At 39.1% G+C, this 22,332-nt stretch overlaps 1 protein-coding gene across 4 annotated transcripts in view; it reads left to right on the forward strand.

Annotated features, from left to right (window-relative positions):
• grik5 (glutamate receptor, ionotropic, kainate 5) overlaps positions 1–22,332 on the forward strand; it is a 148,087-nt gene that overhangs the window by 97,954 nt on the left and 27,801 nt on the right. For all 4 annotated transcript variants that reach the window (XM_036135181.1, XM_036135182.1, XM_012870364.3 and 1 more), the window contains exons 6-13: positions 1,020–1,117; positions 1,430–1,595; positions 10,544–10,722; positions 11,449–11,502; positions 13,629–13,787; positions 14,170–14,322; positions 17,885–17,989; positions 22,043–22,150. In XM_036135181.1, coding sequence (XP_035991074.1) covers positions 1,020–1,117; positions 1,430–1,595; positions 10,544–10,722; positions 11,449–11,502; positions 13,629–13,787; positions 14,170–14,322; positions 17,885–17,989; positions 22,043–22,150 — 1,022 coding nt within the window. The remainder of the gene's footprint in view (positions 1–1,019; positions 1,118–1,429; positions 1,596–10,543; positions 10,723–11,448; positions 11,503–13,628; positions 13,788–14,169; positions 14,323–17,884; positions 17,990–22,042; positions 22,151–22,332) is intronic.

Here is a 22,332-nt window from a genome sequence, read left to right on the forward strand (position 1 = left end):
GACACTCTGGGATTAACCCCTTACTGGTTTAATTTCATTGTGTTCTGGACATCTGTCTCCCATTGCAGGGACTGGTCCTCAGGGTGAATCTGCTTAAATGTGTGTGCAGACTAAAAATATGCCTGCTTGCACAACTGGAAATGGATTAATTTACAGTTTATAGAGCACTTACACTGGTTTAATGCATCTCACAGTTTTGTCATTCTCAGTCTGAAGCAGCAACCTTGATATAAAGGTTGAGAAATAGCAACCATCTCTATGTCAGCTGAATAAACAGTACCGCTACCCCTAAGTGAAAAGGCAAATGGCAAACAGCCCAGGGGACATTTAGGGCTCAGGGTAATTAAGTTCTTGGCTGTAAAGGTTTGGGGCAGCATATTGCTTGGCTAGTTTATTAAGCGCTTTCTACCTCAACGTATTTTTATTCGAATCAAAGTATACCTTGTTTTTAGTCAATCTTACTTAGATTGTTACGAAGCATGAGACTGTTTGTCTTCGTACATCTAATAAAGTGAAATAATAGTGAAATGTAAATGATTTTTAAGAAAAGGCTTTGATTTTTCTCTTCTTTCCTCTTTTTAAAAGTTATTTAACAGAATTTAATTTTTAAATGTAGTTAGTGGATTTAGACTTTTGACATGTCAGTCTGTTTTGACTATTGGGCAGCAACAGTTCTTATCTTATCTGTAATCTTCCAGTAATGCTCTTATTACAATGAAGATCAGTAATAAGAGCAAGATGTGAAAATCATTAAACAATGAAAATTGGCTCAACATTAATGTCCAACAACCAATCAGTTATCCTCTTCTTGTTCTTGGAATATTTCTAATGAAATGAATCACATTAGACTGAAACAGATTTTGCTGCTTCAGTGGAATAAATGATTAATCTGGAACTGACATGTTCCCACTCTTCACCAGACTGCAGCTGCTGGTGGCTCAGTGCAGCCATCCTAAATAACAAAAACTGAGCCAAGATGTGTTGTAAATTCAAGTTTATTCCTTTTTGCCTTGATTCAGTGTGCCAGATTCTACCCAAAGGTGTCGTCTCTGTGATCGGTCCAGCCTCCAGCCCCGCCTCCGGCTCCACTGTCAGTCATATATGTGGAGAGAAAGAGGCGAGTCAACCGTGCAAATATGTTCCAACCTGTGTTGTACTCTTTTTTTTTTTTAACTCATTCCTTTGTGTCCTACTCACAGGTATTTGCAATATGCCATCTTCATGTTCAGTTTTTCTCTTTTATTTCATTTCTTTACACCCGTTATCATCGGTTTCCTCAAACTGTGTTTTTTTTTCTTCCCACCTTTTTCTTCTTTCTATATATTTTTCCTTACCCTGCATGTTTTGGCAGGGTAAATCGTAAATCACTTTTTCCCCCCTGGCCTTTCTTATGCCTTGTCATTCCCTGTCCACATTATCCTTCCTCCAGATCCCTCATGTAAAAATTGGTCCAGAGGAAACTCCCCGCCTGCCCTACCTGCGCTTTGCCTCAGTTACTCTGTACCCCAGCAATGAGGACCTGAGCCTGGCCATAGGCTCCATCTTACGCTCGTTCAGCTACCCCTCTGCCAGCTTGGTCTGCGCGAAGGCTGAATGTGAGTTATGCTATACCTCTTGTACCATTAAATTGTATCACGTGATTGTGACTGCACAGCTGTGTTCGTATTTAGGTGGATTTATGTGCATCAGTTGAGTCATGGTAAGTGTGTTTACCTTGTTTATCTTTGTGACAGCAAAGTGAGTCCAGTAGAAGAGTTGTCAGACATGATAGTTTACAAGCTGGACACTATTTTCCAGGGCTGGAAAGAGTCATATAATAACATACTTAAAGTAAAGGAAGTGTTACTACGTTGAAATTCTATCTAAAGATGTTGATATGTGTTGACATGGAAGGGGTAATGCCCGACGATGTGTCCATTATCAGAAATGAATGGACGACGCGGAGGTGTGAACTGTCCGACTCCAAGTCCATTTCTGGTAATGAACACCTCAAAGGGCCTAATACCGCTTATACCATGGTCACTTACGCAATAAATAAATATTAAATCAAATATCAATACTTTAATGGTTTTTTTCACTCTTAAAATGGTATGTTTTTCACAAGAAGTGGCGGAGCGAAATATTCAATAACTCTCGTTGTGACGTGTTGCTAATGTAACCAGCGTCAACGGTTTGCTGTTACCAGCAAACGTTTGAGCCAGAGCAATAATTTAGAACAACCAGGCTATTATCCTATCCTATATAATATTTTTAACGGACACCCTTGCAGGCAATCAGAATCGAGTATTCACCCATACCATGGTATGAGAGTTTGTATTAGATGTTTAATTACACTGTATAAAAAACACACATTTTAGTATTTCCCTGTTTGACAATTGAGACAATTCAGACTATTTTTCCTTTTTTAGGTAGATTTTAAATAGATTTCTGTTTGCTAAACTCAAAAGTTGTGCGATGTATTACTCGTAGTTTAAATCCATTTGGAAACATCGCCTTTTAAATTTGAAGAATTGGAAATATTGCCTTTTTAAATTGTTTTACTTGAGTGAAATATTTTGGAGTTTCTTTTACAGTCTCTCACAACAGTTTGTCGTAATTCCAGAAGTGATGTAACTAGAGTCAGGTTTGTAGGCGTCTTGCTCCTACTCCCCTTTCAAGCTTGGCATCATCCTGGGACTGAGCTATGGGCTTTATGATGGCCACTCTGTAAAACTGACTGTGTTGTCCTTGACCATCATTGTTGCTAATTTTCAAGTATACTTCGGGTCATTGTCCATTCAGAAGACCCATTTGTGCCCAAGCTTTAACTTCATGATTGATGTCTCAAGATGTTGCTTTAATAGTGGCTCTTCATCTTCTTTCTTCATGATGCCATTTCTTGTGAAAAGTGCTCCGATACCTCCTGCAGCAAAAACACCCACACAATATGATGCAGCCACCCCCGTACTGGGATGGTGTTCTCAGGGTTGCAAGCATCCCACATTTTTCTCCAATTGGATCAATGTTCATTGTAGCCGAACACTTAAATTACAGTTTCATCAGACCACGGGGCATGTCTCCAGAAATGAAAGTCCTTATCGCTCACTGCATTTCCTAGCTTTAATCTGTGTTTTTATGTTGCCTTCCAGCTCATGTCAGTAGTCTCACTGTAGATAGCGACTCTCACTTACTGAATCTAGGTATAAAACCAGACTTGTGGAGGTCCCTTCTTCTTGATATCTTGCCTGATTTCTTTTGATTTACCAATTCTGTCACACACAAAAGCAGTTTGTTTGCTGTGTTGCCTCGAACACATCCACAGTTGTGGCTCCAATTAACTCAAATGTTGTGAACAAACCTATCTCAAGCTTGCAAAGCCCTGAGGACGGCGCTACCCCATCCCCTCAAGGAAAGCTAACAGATATGCAAATTCTTTTATTCCTTCTGCCATTAGGCTTTTAAATAGTGCTGACAGCGACAACTAGACTTGTGCCAGGCATCGTAAACCTCTGTGTTTATTTCTTTTTTCTTCTTGAACATTGGTCCCTGCTTAGTCCATGTATGCTCACCTTTGTATTCGCTGCTTTGTCCTGGAACCCAAATGCAGTATAATTTCATCAACAGTGTTTCTGAATGTTGAATTAATTGTTGTCTTCTTGTCCCATTTAAAACAACTGGTAGGCTGAAACTGAATTGCCCTACGGGGATAAATAAAGTTTTGATTTGATTTGATTTGATTTGACATCATCATCTGACTTCATCCAAACTGTTTTATTAAAGGAAAACATCAGAATTTGAATAAAGCAATAATTCTTTTATTTTACAATACCTCTCTCATTGAATTTTTCTGTTTGGGATTTATTGAAAGAAAAAGTTTATTAATCACAGTAACGGTTATATAGATAATTTATTCACTTTCACACCTCTGCTCCTTTTGGCAGCCTTTTTCATGTCCATTGTCAGAGTTCAGAGCTCATGATGCAGCCTTTCTGTTTATTACTCATGCTGAACCTCGGAGGGCTTTAAGGCCAAACCAGTTTGATAAATATTCATGCTTGAAATGCTTCCCGGTAGTGGAGGATCTTAGTGGACATTTGATTTGACTGGCCAGGCACTCAGAGAGCTTTAGCATCACGGGGGATTCAGTGCTTGGTCACTGGATGTTTTTTTATTTTCATTTTGAAAGAGTGCATTATTGATTTATGTTGCGGTCCCCCGCTGAGAGTCACGGGAATAAAAGGGCTTAGTCGGATGGAGGCTTTAGTATACAAACAGCTTTGTGAATACGTGACACAATAAACCACCAGTTTTTGGAAGTGGCAAAAATACGATCCATCCGCTGACTAATTGCCAGTTTTTTGTTTCTGCCTCTCAGAGAAAAGGAGGTGGGCTTCAGTTGTTTTTCAGCTGTCAACTCCTCACACCAGCGAAGAAGAAGTGAAAGTAAAGTAAAAGGCACTTTAAGGTGGCCCAGGGAAAGCTGAAAAGATTTTGGCAAACAAAAAGCTGTGGCATTAAAAAGAGAATTGATTCAGTCGTCGAGAAGCTTTCATTATCTCCTAGGCGGTTAGCAGTCCTCCCACAGCTTCCAGAGCGTAAGCCGAATACCTTCTGAACTTGTCATTTCATTGAACTGAAGGAGCTTTGAAACAACATCAGACATCCTGTTCAGTTTTGATCATCAGCTGAGTGGCCGGATAAGAGCTCCGTTTTTCGCCAGCCTTTTCCTTTCCCGAAAAAATTACAGGCCGACGATCGCCAGGGTAGCTACCATCTGGCCAAACATAGACACAGCTTTAAAAACCAAAAAAAGAAAGAAAGAAAAAAGACAAAAAAAAAAAAAACGGCTGAGAAACTGAGGAGTGCGTTTGTGTCGTGCATTTTGCCTCGAAGGTGATCTTTACAAGGTTATCGCACTCACAGACTCTGACCCACTTGGCTGCGCTATCTATTGCGGTGGAGCCGGTTGCCATGGCTGCCGAATAGGTGCTAACTGCCACTCAACGGGCTTGTTGCACACGCTGAACGACTGCGCGGGCGTCTATGGCACGCTTTATGTGTGCGTTCCTATATGTTTTTTTTGCCCAGTGCTTGCTTTACATTATCCGAACCCGCGCGTGTGGAGTTCAGGTCTGCTTGCTCTGTATGTTTGCACACGAGGGATTAAACGTTGGTGCACTTGAATTTAGTATATGTGTGCTGCTGTGCCGTGGTTCTGCACAGGTTCAACATCAGACAATGTTTAACACCCCCCCCCCCTCCCCCCCTCCTGTTTAATTCATCTTGTTTACCCCAGTGTAGAGAAGGGTTTTCAAAGTGAAGCAGACATGCTCGCTTTGATTTGGTTGGAGGTGAGCAAAACGCGTTGACACACTTTTTTCATTGACGAGCATCCCACATGCTCACAAAAAGGGTAATTTAAGGAAGCGGATCCTTGCTTTTTTTTTTTTTTTTTTTTTGCCTCTGCATCTTAATGGTATTCATCTAATGTCTCCTCCCCGAGCGAGATATTCTGCTTAATGTGCGAGAATCACAGATTTTAGGTCATTTCCGATGTATCCTTCTCTCACTACGCATGACTCAGAAACTGCTATCTGAGCCTAATTCCATTATGCAGTTTTCATGAGATGGATGAGGGTTAAGGACGGCGACCAAGCACATGGAGGAGACGGTGGCAGCGTAAGAGCCAGATGAATCAAGGCCGAGAGAGGTAACTGGAGCAAAGGGCTCAGACGAGAGAGATGGAGAGGTTAGGGCTTATGTGTGTGAGATGGAAATTGGTGGAATAGGAAGAGCAAGAGAGGGGTGAGAGGAAGCTGTAAAGTGCATTGATTTTTTTCTTCTTTCCCCCTCCTTCCTAGAACTAATTAAAGTTTTGGCCTGGTTCAGTGATTACCCCACTGCTTACAGAGGCTTTCTCCACCTACGGGGCTCAGAGTACTACCTTTCCTCTCCTCCTCTCATTCGTTTCTGTCTCTCTATCCACCCCCCCACCACCCCCCCCGTCCCCCAGATGTCTCGCTCACCACTTATTTACATAGCTGGGGGTGCTTTACTATGAAATTACAATCAGGAAGCACCAAAGCAGACTTTCTAGTACTGGCTTACATGATGTCAAGTGAGTCTTGACTGCTATTGGTTCTACTTAGTTTCAAGAGGAATTTGCTTGAAGTGGGAAAAATTGTCTGAAGAAGTTTGTCAGTCAGTGCTCATCTATCTGCCCAGACTGATTTGGCAGTCATTGCATCCACTTAAAGGGTTGCAGTTATATGCACTGTTGTGGTCAGATGATTATAATGACAGTCATACGTAACGTGGCAGGGTAATTGTCTGATGTTGTGTTATGCATTTTCTCTAACACAAAGGGTCGATACAGTGTGCATACAGGCCCAACTCTAAATATACACACAAATAATTTGGTAACTGTCTCAATGCAAGTTCCACCTCTGCCATATTTTTAGAGTTGTCAACAAGCTTCTGGCTTATTGCTGGCTGTATATTTTGCTGCTCGTCTTGTCAAAAAAAAAAAAAAAAAAAAGGGTAGAGCTCATTTAAACTGGTTGGTTGCTGGGCAAGGCCAAATTTTTAAGAATAGTCCAAACCTTTTCAATATGTTTTTTTTTTTGACAAAGTTTCCGCTATTTAGCAAATATTTTTCAGTGGTGAATTTGAAGATTTTTAGTCCTCAAATGTTATTTTATCATTTGTAGTGTAATGCATCAGCACCACTGGCCACAGAACCCGACATTTAGGATGGTAGTACCACCAGCAAGCTTGACATATCGCACCGTTGTTGTATCCACTAAACAACAGACTTAATGTCACCACTGAACGTACAATATTCATCTACGCGTGAGTCAGTGTTAAGTCTATTCACAATCCGTAATTTAGACCGATATATTTAGTCTACATTTAGACCAAAAAAACAACAACAAAAAAACACCCGGTGTACAAGTGATCACTGCTTTAAATTAAGAATTCACAAAAAATCTTTAAGTCAAACAAAAATACCAGAAATTGGAATTGCAGTGCAGAAGTAATATGTGGGAAATGGCTGTACTTTTGTTTAATTAGAGCTAAAAAATTAAGAAAATATTTATAAATATGGGAATCTATTAAAACACTTGTACATTACTGCACGTATTAACACGTATTTTAGTCCAAAAGTGCTATTAAACAGTCATGCTGAGCACAGACAACTAGTTTTGTCTGGATATCACCAGATATGATGTTCAGTTAATTTGATAAAAATTAAATTGTCAGTTGACTGGCAAGGATCTTTATTTTCATACAGCAGTAGCACCTTTGAAAACGTAAAAAAAAAAAAAAAATAATCAGTTTCTCTCATAACACAGAGCTGACAGAATATCTGTGAGGTAGGTGAGAAATGGATGCAATTTGCATTTGTAAAAAAAGTCTCCAATTCATTATCATTAATAATTAAATCATTGCTGTAACGAACACAGGGATCTGGACATACATACAATATGGGCATTGTGAAGTGTTTGTGTAGCTTATCAGGTAAAGATGATCTGTAATTAATAGGGAGGTACGAGTTTAAATCCAACTCGCTCTCCTCTTTTTTTGTGCTTATCCGTTTCAGCTAATACTGGTTTTCACAAAGACATTTTTGTAATGTAATATTAATGGAAGATGTTTAGAATATTAAATGTATCAGCTAGATTGGCTGATCCAAGAATAAAACTATAAAGTCCATATCTGTCTGTGGGATTTTGAAGTTTTCCGCAAACATAAATTTGACTTGCACAGTAATATGGAATAAATCATAAACAGTTAGTTTGCTGGTTTGCAGAAGCTTTGATGTGAAATTAGAACCACTAAACCACAGTCATCCTGGGTTTCTTTTCAAAAGGTTGTGATACTCGGTTTCATCTGGTGCAACTCTTTGTCCTTCATCCCTCGCTGACTAAATTGGAATTTGAGCTCCATAGAGAGTGATTAGATTACAGTGAGTTACCAAAATTGAGCTGTGAGCCACCCAGGGGCCATACAGACTGCACTGAAGCAAGAATTCACAGAAGATCTTCCAGCCATTAGGCAGGAGCTACAGGAGAACCTGGACTCTCAACGGTAGTTTCAACAACTGTTTATACCCAGAGACCAATCAGGATGCAGAACTGCAGAAGACCTGCTCTGTGTGTTCATTCAGTAATTTTACACATAGTTGAGTCCATGTTAAGGCGATCATCCAGTAATTGACATAAAAAATGGAATTAAACGAATGTTTATTAAAATTTAAAGGTCCTAGTCAAATACAGCATAAAAAAATCAATATAGGCCAAGCGTTCGTCCTGATAGTGTTTACTTAGTAATTTTTCAGCCTGAAAAAGAATTTAAAAGAATTTTGCACCAGGCACAATCCGCAAACATAAACATTGTTGTACCATCTGCTGCCAGTACTGTGTAACTATCAGAAAGCAAGATGGTGACCATTGATGGTGCCACTGTAAGAGCTAGTAGGCAGCCCTGCAATGCCTCGCAGTAAACTGACAGGTGGTTGAAGACCAACCCGATCTACAGGGTTAGGGTTACTCTTTCCTTTCACACCTCCGCTGGACTCGCTTTAGCTCCATTGCCTCTCCATGTCTACTGATTGCACACATGTGCAATATTGTACTTCTGCTCACCTGGTCTCTTCAGCGATTTACTTGAAATCACTTTTGTTTATTAACAAATAGAGCCAAAACAAAGTGTAAAACTCAGAATTAAAATATAATAGGCCAACAGGGCGCAATAATGTAATCGGAAAACCTTAGTATGCAATCAGAGTGGGCTACTTGCGTAGAAGTACGTAAAGTCATAGTACGTGACCTTTAAAGAAGTAATAAACAACATTTCACCACTAAGTGGGGTTGGAGTACTGTCTGCAGACCAAAACAAGATGTGCGACGATAAGCCATGCCTCTCTCTACCTCTATTCCCCCCTTTCCCCTCTTCTCACCCGTCGCTTCATATATGCATATTTGCAAAGGATAAATACACAATACAGCATCGCCTTTCAGAGGAACATTTCTAATGAAGTAGTAAGTAACTCATAACTTTATAAAAGCAAGAGAACAGTTCAATTCGCTGGACGTGTTCTCCGCCATTTTGTGCCTATGCTACACTGCTCTGATGGTGTAGCATAGGCACAGTGTCTGGTGGTAAACCAGACACTGTAGAACAACACAGAGAGATGGTGTGGAACGTCATACCATATTCCATCTACAAAGATACCTTTAGTTCTTTACAAAACGTTTTTATTTGGTCCTTTCTGTCTAAAATAATGAAATTTCGCTTATTGCTCCTTTAAGTTTATATCAAACAAACAGTGATACCAAACATGGACCAAGCATGTAATATGAACATATGACAAATGTATAAAAAGCCAGAGCAGTGGAACAAGAGGTGAGCTTCTAACCAGATGATGATGATGATAATGATAATGATAATGATAATAATAATAATAATAATAATAATAATAATAATAATAATAATAATAATAATAATAATAATAATAATAATAATAATAATAATGTTCTGGGGGTTAACATTCTGATTTCTTACATTTGCTTTGATTTCTAAGTTGTAATTGAGAAAAATCTGAGTGTCAAATCCTTTCTGATATGCAAATTATTAAAGTAGGAAAATGTTACTAAAACAAAAACTTAAATCATATGCATAAGACTCATTAAAACCTCACAGTATGTCCTGTATATGTAATTTTTGCCCATATGTCGTCAGGAGGTGTGATAGAAAACATAAAGCAGTGAATATGTTTAGGTGTAAATATATGTTGCTTAAGCTGTGAGAGTCATCTGGAGTCACAGATTTAGTTGGAAAAGAGATTACCTTCTTTATTTCTCATCTGAGACATTACCAAAGAAATAGAAAGTGCCATATTTAAGACAAAATCAAATCCCTTGTTTCCTGGCAGGTGGCCTTATTTCTGCTCATTTATGCAATATGCTTTATGTAAAGTAGGTTGCAAGACCTCCTCCTATCTTGAACAGATAGAACGAGCAACAGCTTACTAAGCATAATAGCGGCGGAAAAATAAAACCCATTGAGAGATGTTCATAATATGTGCTGTAGAGGCCAAATTAAATTATGATTCGCTTTCCTGGAGATTTAGGCAAAACATTTTTCATGCATTGTAGGGAGATACCATGCATATTAAACCTTTCTACATTTTGTCACATTACAAACAAAACTAGGTATTTTATTGGAAATGTATGTGACGACTCAATAAAATGATTGTTTGTGAAGGGAACAGCACATTCTACATGTTTTTTTTTTTTTTTTAAATCTTGCTGGAGGGTGAACCTCTGGCTCATTCCTTTGCAGCGTGTTGCAGGATATCTTCCTGGACTGCCATGTGTTTAACTCCCACCCCCAGACCTTTAAAGAATTTTTTTTAAATAAAAAAAGAAAACTCTGTAGTATTTTTAACTTCCATCATTACTATCCTTACTTTGAGTTGGTCGATCACTCATAAATAAATGTGATAGACCGATAAATACGATGACATGTGTTTCGTCTCTCTGCTCTGCGTCTCTCTTAGGTCTGCTGAGACTGGAGGAACTAGTCCGCCGCTTCCTCATCTCACGGGAGACACTGTCTGTCAGGATGCTGGACGACAACCTGGACCCCACTCCCCTCCTAAAGGAGATCCGTGACGACAAAGTAGCCACCATCATCATTGACGCCAATGCTTCTGTCTCTTATCTCATCCTCAAGAAGGTCAGGTCGACAAAAAACATCAATACGCTCCTCAGAACCACCCACACATGTTTGTATTTAAAGTTGCTCTTGTACTGGTGTAGCAAGCAGTTTGACTCATGGTATTTGTTTATTTCTGCTATGCGGTTAAAAAAAAAAAAGAGTTTACGCTGATAAACAGCATGCAGTGCTTGCGATTTGTAAAGCGGTAAAACAAGTACTTCAAAGGACCTCAGGCAACACTTGTGTTGCAACAGGATTGACGTCTATTTTAGACTTTTCTACCCCGTGGAGCTGCGTGTCAATCAGCCACACTCTGAAAGTTTTGGACAAAAGCACATCTTGTTTGTTTTTTTTTAAATAAAAAAGGACCTATTTTTGCCGGGATGCGGTGCAGATGTTAACCCGGCTTTGCTCTGATTCATCCTAACGCCGATAGCCAGCGCAGTGAGTCACAGTTTGAATGGGATGTTTTCTCCTGGAGTGCCTGTCCGCCCTCAGCCAAATGTACTAGTGTTAGGCTGATGATGTAAAACCGTGATTAACGTATGCTTCCTCTTCTTCTCCTTTTGTCACATTCTCTCCTACTTTGTCCTTGTTCCCTGCCTTCCCCATTAGGGCCCTCTTTTTTCCTCCTTTATCTCACCATCCGTCTTCCTTTGTCCTTTCGTATTCTCTCTTTCCTCATTCATATCTCACCTGCTGCCTCTTTATTTTTTCATCGTGTTCTTTCTCTTTGTCCTACAGGCGTCAGAGCTGGGGATGACATCAGCGTTTTATAAGTACATCCTCACCACCATGGTAAGAACATGCAGATTCTTCCACCTCCTCTCCTCCGTCTCATGCTCCATCATTTTCACTTGTTCCTCCCTCCATCCATCCTGTTCCTCCTCCTCTTCTGTCTGAGCACGGGCGAGCAAAGGTGCTAAGGCGGAGAAAGCGTTCAATAAGGGGAGGTAGAGAGAGGTGACAGAGGAGGAAAAAAAGAGGGAGCTGAGATGAAAGATGGAAAAAGAGAGGAAGACATCTGAGAAGCAAACATGCTGTTCAAAGATGCAGAGGTGTAGGGGAGGAGGACGAAGAAAGAAAAGAGAAAGGGGTCTGAGGTGAAGGTAATGACAGATGAGACGTGCGTGGTTTTTATTTTCCTTCCTCCACCACCCGGCACCTTCTTCACGCTTCTGGGCTTTTCATCTGCCTCCTTGATATACTTCCATCCCTTTTAGCATTTGAATTATTGTGTCATTTTATGTCTGATTTTTATTTTTTTCTCCTTTCTGCACTTTGTACTTGATGTGTTCTTGTGTCTTTGGAAGCACTTGCATGCATATCTCTTTGAAAAGCCACTCAAGCATTTTCCATCAACCCTTCTCATCCTCCTCTATCACCTTTCCCCCCTCTTCTATAGCTTACTATATTATTTTCCCTCTTTTTGCCAAATATCCGATGTTGTCACTCCCAGCAGCTTGCATTTCTCTTTATTGCACTCCTCTCTGCACTGTGATTTCCTCCATGCAAAGATTGGATATACAGTGCCCTGCAAAAGTATTTTTATCCCTTAAAGTTTTTCAAATTTCACCACTTTACACTAGCAGATTTCAATTTACTCTGGTGGGGTTTTATGTGATAGACCCACGCAAAGTAATTCAGAATTGCAAAGCATAAGGAAAACGATAGAAAGTCTTTTACAAATAAAAAAATATGAAAAAAGGTTGCATGCTTATATAACTGTATTCAGCACTCTTTTCTCTGATATCCTTAAATGAAATCGGGTACTGTCAAGTTGTAGATAGGTTTAAAGCAAAGTTAGATTCTAAAACATTTCAAGCTTTTAACATCTCACCAATCACAATTCAATCCATCATTAAAAAGTTGAAAGAGTATTACACAACTGCAAACCTACCAAGACCTGGCTGTCCACCTGTGCGGTAGGCTTAGGTAAGAAGAGCAATTAATTGCAAAAGCAATCAAGGGGCCCATTATAACTCTGGAGGAACTGGGGAGATCCACAGCTCAGGTGAGATAACTTCTGAGTTATACCCTTCACAAAACTGGTGATAAGAAGAAAGCGATTGTTGAAAGAAAACTGTGGGAAGTCATGTTTGCAGTTTACTACAAGCAAATACGGATGCAGCAAATACGTGGAGGAAGGTACTCTGCATAGATGAGACCAAAATAAAACTGTTGAGGTTTCAACATGCAAAGCACCGTGTGAAGGACGACTAAAACGCAACACAGTTAGTCGTGGTTGTGGTAGCATCATACAGCAAGAATACTTTTCTTCAGCAGGAACACCGGAGTTGGTCAGATTCGATGATGGGAAGATATAAAGTACCAAACACATGGCGATCCTGAATGAAATCCCATTAGAGGCAGCATCCGACCTGAGAGTGGGGCAGAGATTTACAGTCCAGCAAGAAAACAACCCAAAACATAAAGTTAGATGTGCAATGGCATTGTTTAGTTTCAGGCATACTCGTGTGTCAGAATGGTCCAGTCAAAGCCCAGAACTACATCAATATGGCAATATGTGGCAAGACTAAAATTTACTGTATCTCTCCAGGACCTGTAATCGCAAGGAAAGACAATTCTATGAAGTATTTTATAGAAATATAGTATAGTTGTATAGTATAGTAGGAGAGAATGTGACAAAAGGTATAGTTGAATACCAATCTACGCCACACTTTTCAGACTTTTTTGTTTGTAAAAAGAAATGTGAAGACCCTTTTTCATTCTCCTTCCAATTCTCAATTATGAGGCAACTTGTACTGGTCTATCACATAAAACACATTAAATACATTAAAGCTTGTGGATGTGGTGAATGAAAAGACTTTCTGAACTAATTTTGCATGGCACTCTATAGCCAACCTTCCCTCTCACCTGGATGTCTTCTCTCTGCGCTTTCTCATCCCCCATTTGTTCTTCAGGACTTTCCGCTCCTGAGACTGGACGACATAGTGGACGAGCAGTCCAACATTGTGGGGTTCTCCATGTTCAACACCACACATCCCTTCTATTTGGAGTTCATCAGGAGCCTGAACCTTTCATGGAGGGAGGGCTGCGATTTGACGTACCCTGGCCCTGCGGTTAGTGTCTCAAACCAACAAGGACTTGTGCACACAAATGCTTTGTACTATTTATAAAGCTTTGTTTGTTTGCCACATAATATTAAGCTGCTCAGTTCCTGCTGATGATTCATGAACCATTTAAAGAGATTTAGCTGCTCCTTTGCTGCTATTTAATAGCTGTTGGTGTACTGTATCCATCTCTCTTTCCCTCTTATTTACTTGTTCCCAACATTCTTTTTTCTCTTCCCCTCCTTCGTCGCTGCTATCCTTTCAATCATTAATGCTAGTGCCTCCCTCCTCATTACATCTTCTGCCTTGTCTCATTTCCCATCCTCCCCGTGTTTTCATCCATCCTGTCCTTACTGCCTCCCTCCCTTTGTCTCCTGTTCTCTTTCAACAGCTCTCTTCAGCGCTGATGTTTGATGCCGTGCATGTGGTTGTGGGGGCGGTGAGGGAATTGAACCGCAGTCAGGAAATTGGAGTAAAGCCCCTGAGCTGCACCTCGCCTCAGATCTGGCAACACGGGACCAGCCTGATGAATTATCTGCGCATGGTAAATGCCCTTCGGTTCTTCGATGGTTACACCACATGTCAACATTGCCTACAAATACGTTATATAATGGCTCTAAGGTGTTTTATACGATCATGTGCACACAGGAATGCATGCAAAAGTCAGTATGTATCTTATTAAGAGTCAAAGGAATTAAAACATGTCTAATAAGGCATAAAGTCGGTTTGAAACTTTATGGGCTCTTGTAAAATAAATGTTGGCCATCTGTTTAGCTTTTTGCAACAACCTGTTTTAAAAGTATCATACCTTGCAATTTTTCTGCATTCTTTTGGGAAAATGGTTAAGATTTTGTCTTATTAAAAATATATATTTACACATACTGCCTTTATATATATCCATCCATCCATCCATCCATCCATCCATCCATCCATCCATCCATCCATCCATCCATCCATCCATCCATCCATCCATCCATCCATCCATCCATCCATCCATCCATCCATCCATCCATCCATCTCTACAGACTCTAATTTTTAATGGTCTACATTTATTTAAAACTTCTTTACAGTAAATATATGCACCATAAATTTGCATTCAACTTTCATATTTGTACTTTAAAATTGATCTAACTCAACAGGAAAAATACTTTGAAACCCTGGAGGTAGTTCTTGAATTCAGAATTTGCTAGTATTTAATACTCTTCCTGTCCTTTCAGGAAAAATGTTACCTTTACTGGTGGCTTGAACATGAGTACAGGGTACAGTATGATAGGTCCACCGCTGTGCCAAACAGCACCTGAAACTGTTTTATTTTAACATTTATCCATCTCTGCTGACTACATCCAAAATGTTCCCTCCTATTTTCCATGTCTGTCCAAAATGTTCCAGGCGCCTTTTTTTAATTCTTGGCGCTGAAGTTTGTTGTGAAAATGCAAGAAGCGTTGAAGTTAGATTGCTTCTTTGCAAATTGCCTTTTTTGTGCAGTTGTTCACAATAGAACAGCACACCCTCACTTTAGTGTCAGCTAAATCCTTGTGAAAGTCTTTCACATTGTCACAGGGTTTTGATTTGCCCACCTGGCGATCTTTCAAGCAGCTCTGTCGGAAACTTCTCCTGCTTTTCTAGATAATGCCTTCTTTTGTAGCTGCTATTTAGTAATTTCACCGCAAACGGAGAAAGTGCTTACCTTTGAATGGTATTTTCTTACATTCTTTTTCTGCTTTTCCGGGCATCAATTCTTGTATTTTTCAGCCTGTCAGGCTGAAAAGTGGTGCTTATGAGGCTGATAGTCGGCATAAGGTTTGGAGGGTCAGAACCTGTTAAAGGTGATTTGTGTCCCCTCAGATTTTCTTTTTTGATTGCTTTCCATTTAACTATTGTGAAAAAAAGGATGATTTAGTTGAATTTGATTAGAATGTTGACTTAAATGTCAAACAAACATTGTGAAAAAGCCTTATTAACTCGTCTCTGTTTTCAGGCTTACATTCAAGAACCACACTTTTGCACACAGCTGTGTACCAAGGTGTATTAAGAGATAACTTTTTAAATACTTAATAGCACTGGTCAATGTTTTTTTTTTTTTTTTTTTAGAGATGAACAGTATTAAAGTCTTATATAGCCACTTTAGGTGCACTGTGGCTCCTGTCACACAATAATAGCCTGTTACTAACAATTGTTTTCATCATTGATTAAGCTGCTGCTTATTTTCTAATGATCAATAAAATGTTAGAAAAGATACATTACAATTTCCTAAAGCCCGAGGTGACATCTTCTGTTTGCTGCTTAAGTAATTACTTCACTTTATAGCTGAAAATCTATCTTATCATCTACTGAAACAATTTTCAGAACAAAATGTGAAAATATATGCTCTTTTTTTTTCCTTTTTTGCAGCTTTTAGAATAAGAGGATTAGGTATATTAAGTGTTTCTATTTATCAGGCAAATCTAAGTCTTATTTATAGTACAAAGATTTTTCATATCCCTTGAATTTATCCACATTTTTTTCATGTTTTGGTACAAACTTCAACATCTTTTTTGGGGATTTTATGTTAAAGGCCAACGTTAAATTGCACCTATTGTGAAGTGGGAAGGAAAAAAGAAATGGTTTTCAAAGTTTTTACACAAACAAAATCCTGTCTTTGTTCTTTTAGTAAATGTCTTTTGGACATCTTGAGACCCCATTTTTGGACCTATTGGATTTTACCCCAATTTACACTTGGGCTGAGGTTTGTTGGAGTAGGGATGCATCTAAGTGTTGCAGGATAGTAACTCTAGAGGACTGAACTTGGACACCCCTGCTTTAGGCGGTTTGCCATATCTTGGCAGGTTTGCAGTTGTCCTATACTTTTTCCATTTTGAAATGGAGAGTTCTGTGAGACGTCCTTGCTTGGGTTATTGTTTTGTGACGTTTTTCTGCTTTGAATCAAAATGAATATATTTACGAACCAGGCTGGTTCTGAAGGCACTTGTTGCACTGGGTTTTATTTTGAGATATGAAATTAAAGGGGGTAAAATGCAAAACCTTCACAATCCTAACTATATGGAAAAAAAAAGAAACCAGTGTTTTGCTTTGCCCCATAAATTCTCCAGTGAACTACACTATGCACTGTTGTCATAGGAAATTTTTTTTTTAAAACAATTTAAGCGGTATGAATACTTTTCTAAGTCACTAAAATCCACACATTTCATTTCAATTTCTGGAAAACCAGCTTGGGGTTCAGATGTTTCATATTTGAGAACAAAGAGTAAGAAAAACAAATCTACAGATCTACCATGCATCAATGAGATGTAGCTTGAATCCTAAATAAACAACAGAAGATTATATCTCAACCACTTGTGATAAAGTCTAAAGGGAGGGATCCTAACTCTTTATAGTCACAAGCTATTAAATCACAATTCAGATCTTTGGTCAGTTCTTTTGTTTGAGTGATAAATGAAAGCATGTATGTTTAATTTGTGTATCATCTGCATCTCATGTTGCGTCTAACCTCTGTCTGTTGATGTTTTTTGTCATCTCCCTTCTCCGGTCGTCTGCTTCCCTCATCAACGACCTGTTGTCAAGGCAGCCTGTGTCCCATCTCTCATCGCCTGCGGCCCATCTGCCCGACATCTGTCTTTGTTAGTCAACATCATGGTGCGCTCCATCTCCAGTGCTCTGCTATTCATCATAGTTCCTTCAAACTGTGCCAGCACCTGGGCTGTGGAGTGGCCAAGCTGAGGTGTGACGAGCAGGTCTGGGTCTTATTAAAGAGGCTGTTGACTCTTCCTTCTGCCCTCTCTGAGCCTCTCGATCAGTCACTATCTCCTAGTTGATCCAGAACTGATCATGCCTGTCGATGCCAGATTTAGCCACTTTTTCTCTCTCTTACTCAACCTCTCTCCCTGTGTGTCTTGTTCTCTGTTTTTTTTTTGGCTCTCCATTCCTCCAGAGACTGTTGTTTTTATCTGTCTAATGATGATCGATTGTGAGAGCCACGTTTGTTTTCATGCAGAGCACTGTTTTAGTCAGTGTCTGCTTTTGTTCATTTTCACTTAATTTCCCTTTTTTTTCTCCCCCTCCTCCGCTACTGTCGCACTTTCTCATATCCTTCCCCATCTGCCTACCAGGTGGAGTACGACGGCCTGACGGGGCGAGTGGAGTTCAACAGCAAAGGTCAGAGAACCAACTACACCCTGCGGATCCTGGAGAAACACAGAGGAGGCCACAGAGAGGTCAGGAGCCACCTGTTATGATGTAGCAGCAAGGTCAAAGCAGCCTTGGGCTTTGGTTTAGTTACAGGTCACCTGGATGGTATCAGAAAGCCGGCGGAGGCATTTTACAGGGAGGTTAGAGTCATCGCAGATTCCCCCTGATGGTGCCCAGATCTCTGCTTTATTAAATGGATATGTGTTTAACCAGAAGGTCTTTTAGTCTGCAGAATGGGGGCATTTGTCTAAACGTTTTACTTTATCAGAAGGTTACTGGAGCACAATAGCAAGGTTAGCTATTAGACGCTTTTCACATTGTTGCCTTTCTTTTCAGATTTGTTACAGCGAGTCCAGTCCAGGTCATGTGTCTTTGGATTTATTCTTCTTTTGTATTTATTATCAGGTTTCTGTTTTGCTTCTATTATTAGTTAATGCTTACCCGTTTTAAACTATGAATGCATAAAAAAAAGCACAAATCTTGTTTCCTATTATTCTGAGCAACAAAACATTTCCTTTTTAAATTTGACATCTATGCTCACACTTTATCAAACTAATAACAGTCTTTGTGAAACCTTTGTGTGGTACATAACTGGATTTGCTGGAGGCTTGCAGCAGTCTTGATCTGTATTGATTTTGAACTCTTTTTTTTTTTTTTCTTCCTTCACATGAACCATGAGCTGGGTTGTTTTTGGAGCGACAAAAAGCGGTGCTGAATGTAATTCTCATATCGTATGATCCATACATCAGTATGTACAATTCCCAGAGAAGATTTGGTTTTAAGCCGGCAAGAGTTAATAAGTCAAAAAAATTCATTTAAAACTAACCATGCATAATCACAGTTACTGGCTCATTGCATCAGCAGGATAAAAACTATTCAGTTCTTGACAGACATTTTTTATTTTTTGTTCTTATTTCGGTGCAGCATTAAAAAGACTGCATTATGAATTTCACAATGCAAGTGGAAGCCGAATAATAACTTAATTAACTCAATCTGGAAGTAGCTAAAGTACGTGGCATCAGTATTCACACAGTTTTTCCACATCTTGTCACATCACATAAAATGTGTTTACTGGTATTTTACTTAGACCAAAACAAATAAAATACATAGCTACAGTATGTACAACTGTGGCATTCATTTGCATTCAGTCCCACATACTCAATACTTATAGAACCACTTATTGGCACAATTACAGCTGCAACCCTTTTGGGTTAACTCACAGTAGTTACGTTTACATGGACAAAGGTAATCGGAATAAAAATGCATCTTGTAAACGCGACAATCGGAATATTGTGTTCAGATTAAGCTCAACCGGAATGAAATAGTAATCTGAATGAGAGGGGTGGTTTATGCTGATTAACAATTTGATCTGCATGCATGTAAACGCTTGTCAGGATCAGGTTATTCTGAATGTGGCAAGATGATCTGAGTGCACCCGACGTAAACGTGACGTATTTCTGCTTTGAGTGGAAATAATCAACCACCAGGTTCTAATCAACTGTGATTAGAACCTGGTGCAAGTCCAGCCTTGGCACTTGGAAGACAAACACACTCATACAATAATGTTTTGTTTGCTACTTTCTGTTGTTAAACAAAGACAGAAGTACTTTTTCTTCTCTGTTTTTTTTAGGGAAATTTGATAACTGCACATGTCAGAGTGCTTCTATTCTGAATAAAACCAGGAGCGTATAAATGCACATCATGATCAGATTTACTAATTGTGTGGCCATGAATTAGTCTGATTATTTTGGTTTTATATCCGAATACGTTTCAATCCGATTGTGAAGTTTGGCGCATGTAAACATAGCTATTGTTCAGATGTGCAGCCTCAGTTTTCCTTAACATGTTGCATTTTGCAGGCTGGGTAAAATTTTGGTCTCTTCTGACCAGAGCACCTTCTTCCACAGGCTTGTTTTGTCCCCTAACTGCGTTGTGGCACTCTGCACGTGGACTTCTGATGGTTTTATTTTAAAAAAGCCAAATTTGTGGAGTTTACAACTAATAGTTGTGTGGCTGTAGATTCTTCCACCATGGACTTCTTGGCTGTTTCTCCTATATATATATATATATATATATATATATATATATATATATATATATATATATATATATATATATATATATATATATATGGGCTCTGCTTGCCTGTTTGGTTGAATAACCGTGTTTTGTTTTGCAGTTGTATCACCTATTCCATTTTAGATGATAAGTTGAAAAGAGCTCTATGAAATATTTAAAGCTTGGGAAATTATTTTATTATCTATCCCTGTCTTCACAACTGTATCCCTGACCTATCTGCTGTGCTACTTGGTCTTCGTGACGCTGTTTGTTGACTAATATTTTCTAACAAACCACAGAGGCCTTCACAGAACCGCTGTAAATATATATACTGAGATTAAGCTGCACACAAGTCATCTTTATTTATCTACACAGGGACACGGGCTATTTGGTTGCTGCTGACCCAAAGTTTTCACCCTGCTGCTTGCTGTGTTTTTATGCTTTTGTATTTATTGTTTTTATATTCTACCTACGAAGTGTGAAGAGGATGACCTCACAAAATTCATGTTAAAGCAATAAATCATTTAACTCATAATGCTCTAATACCTGGAGCAAATATTTTTTATCAGTTTTAAGTTTGCCATATTTTAAATGTTTTTTACTAATCTGAAATAATCTGTAATGACCACAATTTATATATGTGTTGTAAAAAAAAAACATATTTCTACATGCTTGGAGAAAAAAAATATTCATATTTGTATTTGCTGATTAGGATGCAGAGCATCTATGCAATTAGTTCCTCTGGATTTTATTTAGGGGTAAAAGAGAAAAAGAGGGGGAATATGAATGCACAACAAGCTTTATTGTTCATTATTTGTAAAAGATTTAAAAAACATGTCTACTTTTGTCTATAATATAAAATACTGACAAAAACACTTAAGCATGTGGTTTAAAAGTGACAAAAGTTAAAAGATGTATTGCATTACATCAGTCACTGCATAATGATGTGAACAACTGGTGGAGTCTATAAAAATGTTTTTTTGTTAGCTTTTAAAAATAAAAAGAAAACACAAACCCTTTATTCTTATCAAATTTGTTAGCAGGCCAGTTAAATGACCAAATGATCAAATAACATCCCGGGAGTCCCATCAACATCCATTCTAGCTTCATAATAGGCTCCAAAGGAAAGTGTTAGACATAAGTGAGAACATATTAAGCATTAAAAAAACAAGATTTAAGTGATGCAGGTTAAGCTCCTTGTCTGGAGGAAACATTTCCTCCTTCCTTCTCTTTAGTATGTCTACTATCTCTCTGCTATCGGCCTGGTGTCTCCGATACTTACACAAAAAGCCATCTTCCTACTTAGAGCTAAACTCCAACTCAGCCGAGAGTTTGGCTGTAGTAATTAACATTTTAACACTGCCACCTCTTTGTATGGTGACATCCACTTTAGGCAGGCAGCAGTGGTTCATGGGTGAAGTAACACTCTTAAATGTCAGGCCAGGATACAAAACTGTAATAGAAATGCTGCAATTTTGTCAGCGGAGCCATTGCCTGTCTTCTGACCCACTGAAACATGTACAGTAATATTCTGAAGAAATGCCTCCATGAGCTGCTGATCCACTCTGCACGATGATTAGGTCATAATCAAACGCTTATGTACCTAAGTGACTTTACTGTCGCCATAAATTAGAAATAAATCTGCTGTTATGCAATTTAAGAAAGGTGTGCATAAAGAAAAGAGACGTGGCAATAAAACAGCTAATCATGAATGCTTCTCATTCTCATCTATGCCAGTTTTTTGTCAGCTCATTGCTTTGCTTATGAATAGCGATTGTTATAAAAAGGTGAATATTGCTTCATATTGGCTTCTGTGGGAACTATTATATCAACATAGATATACAGTATGTAATGGCTTAATGTTCGCATTTGATCAAATAGACCACTATGACGGATGTGCTGACCGATACACTTGAGCTTTTAGTCAGCCACAATATAAAAACAGGTGCAATGGAGCTTAAGAGCGCATTATTTATTCCACAGTGGTTATTGATTTTCTCTTGTTTTGTATTCTGTGTTAGATTGGTATCTGGTACTCCAACAACACTTTGGCAATGAACTCCACCAGTCTGGACATTAATGTCTCTGAGACGCTGGCGAACAAGACCCTCATTGTCACCACCATTCTGGTAAGGTCACAGCCACCTCGCAAGTGTCCACACTGGCAAGTACCAAGCTGTTTTTGTGCTTGCCTGCTGTGCCGGAGCTCACGCTGTGTTTTGGTCTGTTTTGTTGCAATTTAGCCGTAGCTGTAGCTGTCATAGAAACTGACAGAGCACCGAGAAGGACGTGTTACTTAAACGAGGCTGCC

Source organism: Fundulus heteroclitus, chromosome 3 (assembly GCF_011125445.2).
Source record: "Fundulus heteroclitus isolate FHET01 chromosome 3, MU-UCD_Fhet_4.1, whole genome shotgun sequence".
NCBI lineage: Eukaryota > Metazoa > Chordata > Actinopteri > Cyprinodontiformes > Fundulidae > Fundulus > Fundulus heteroclitus.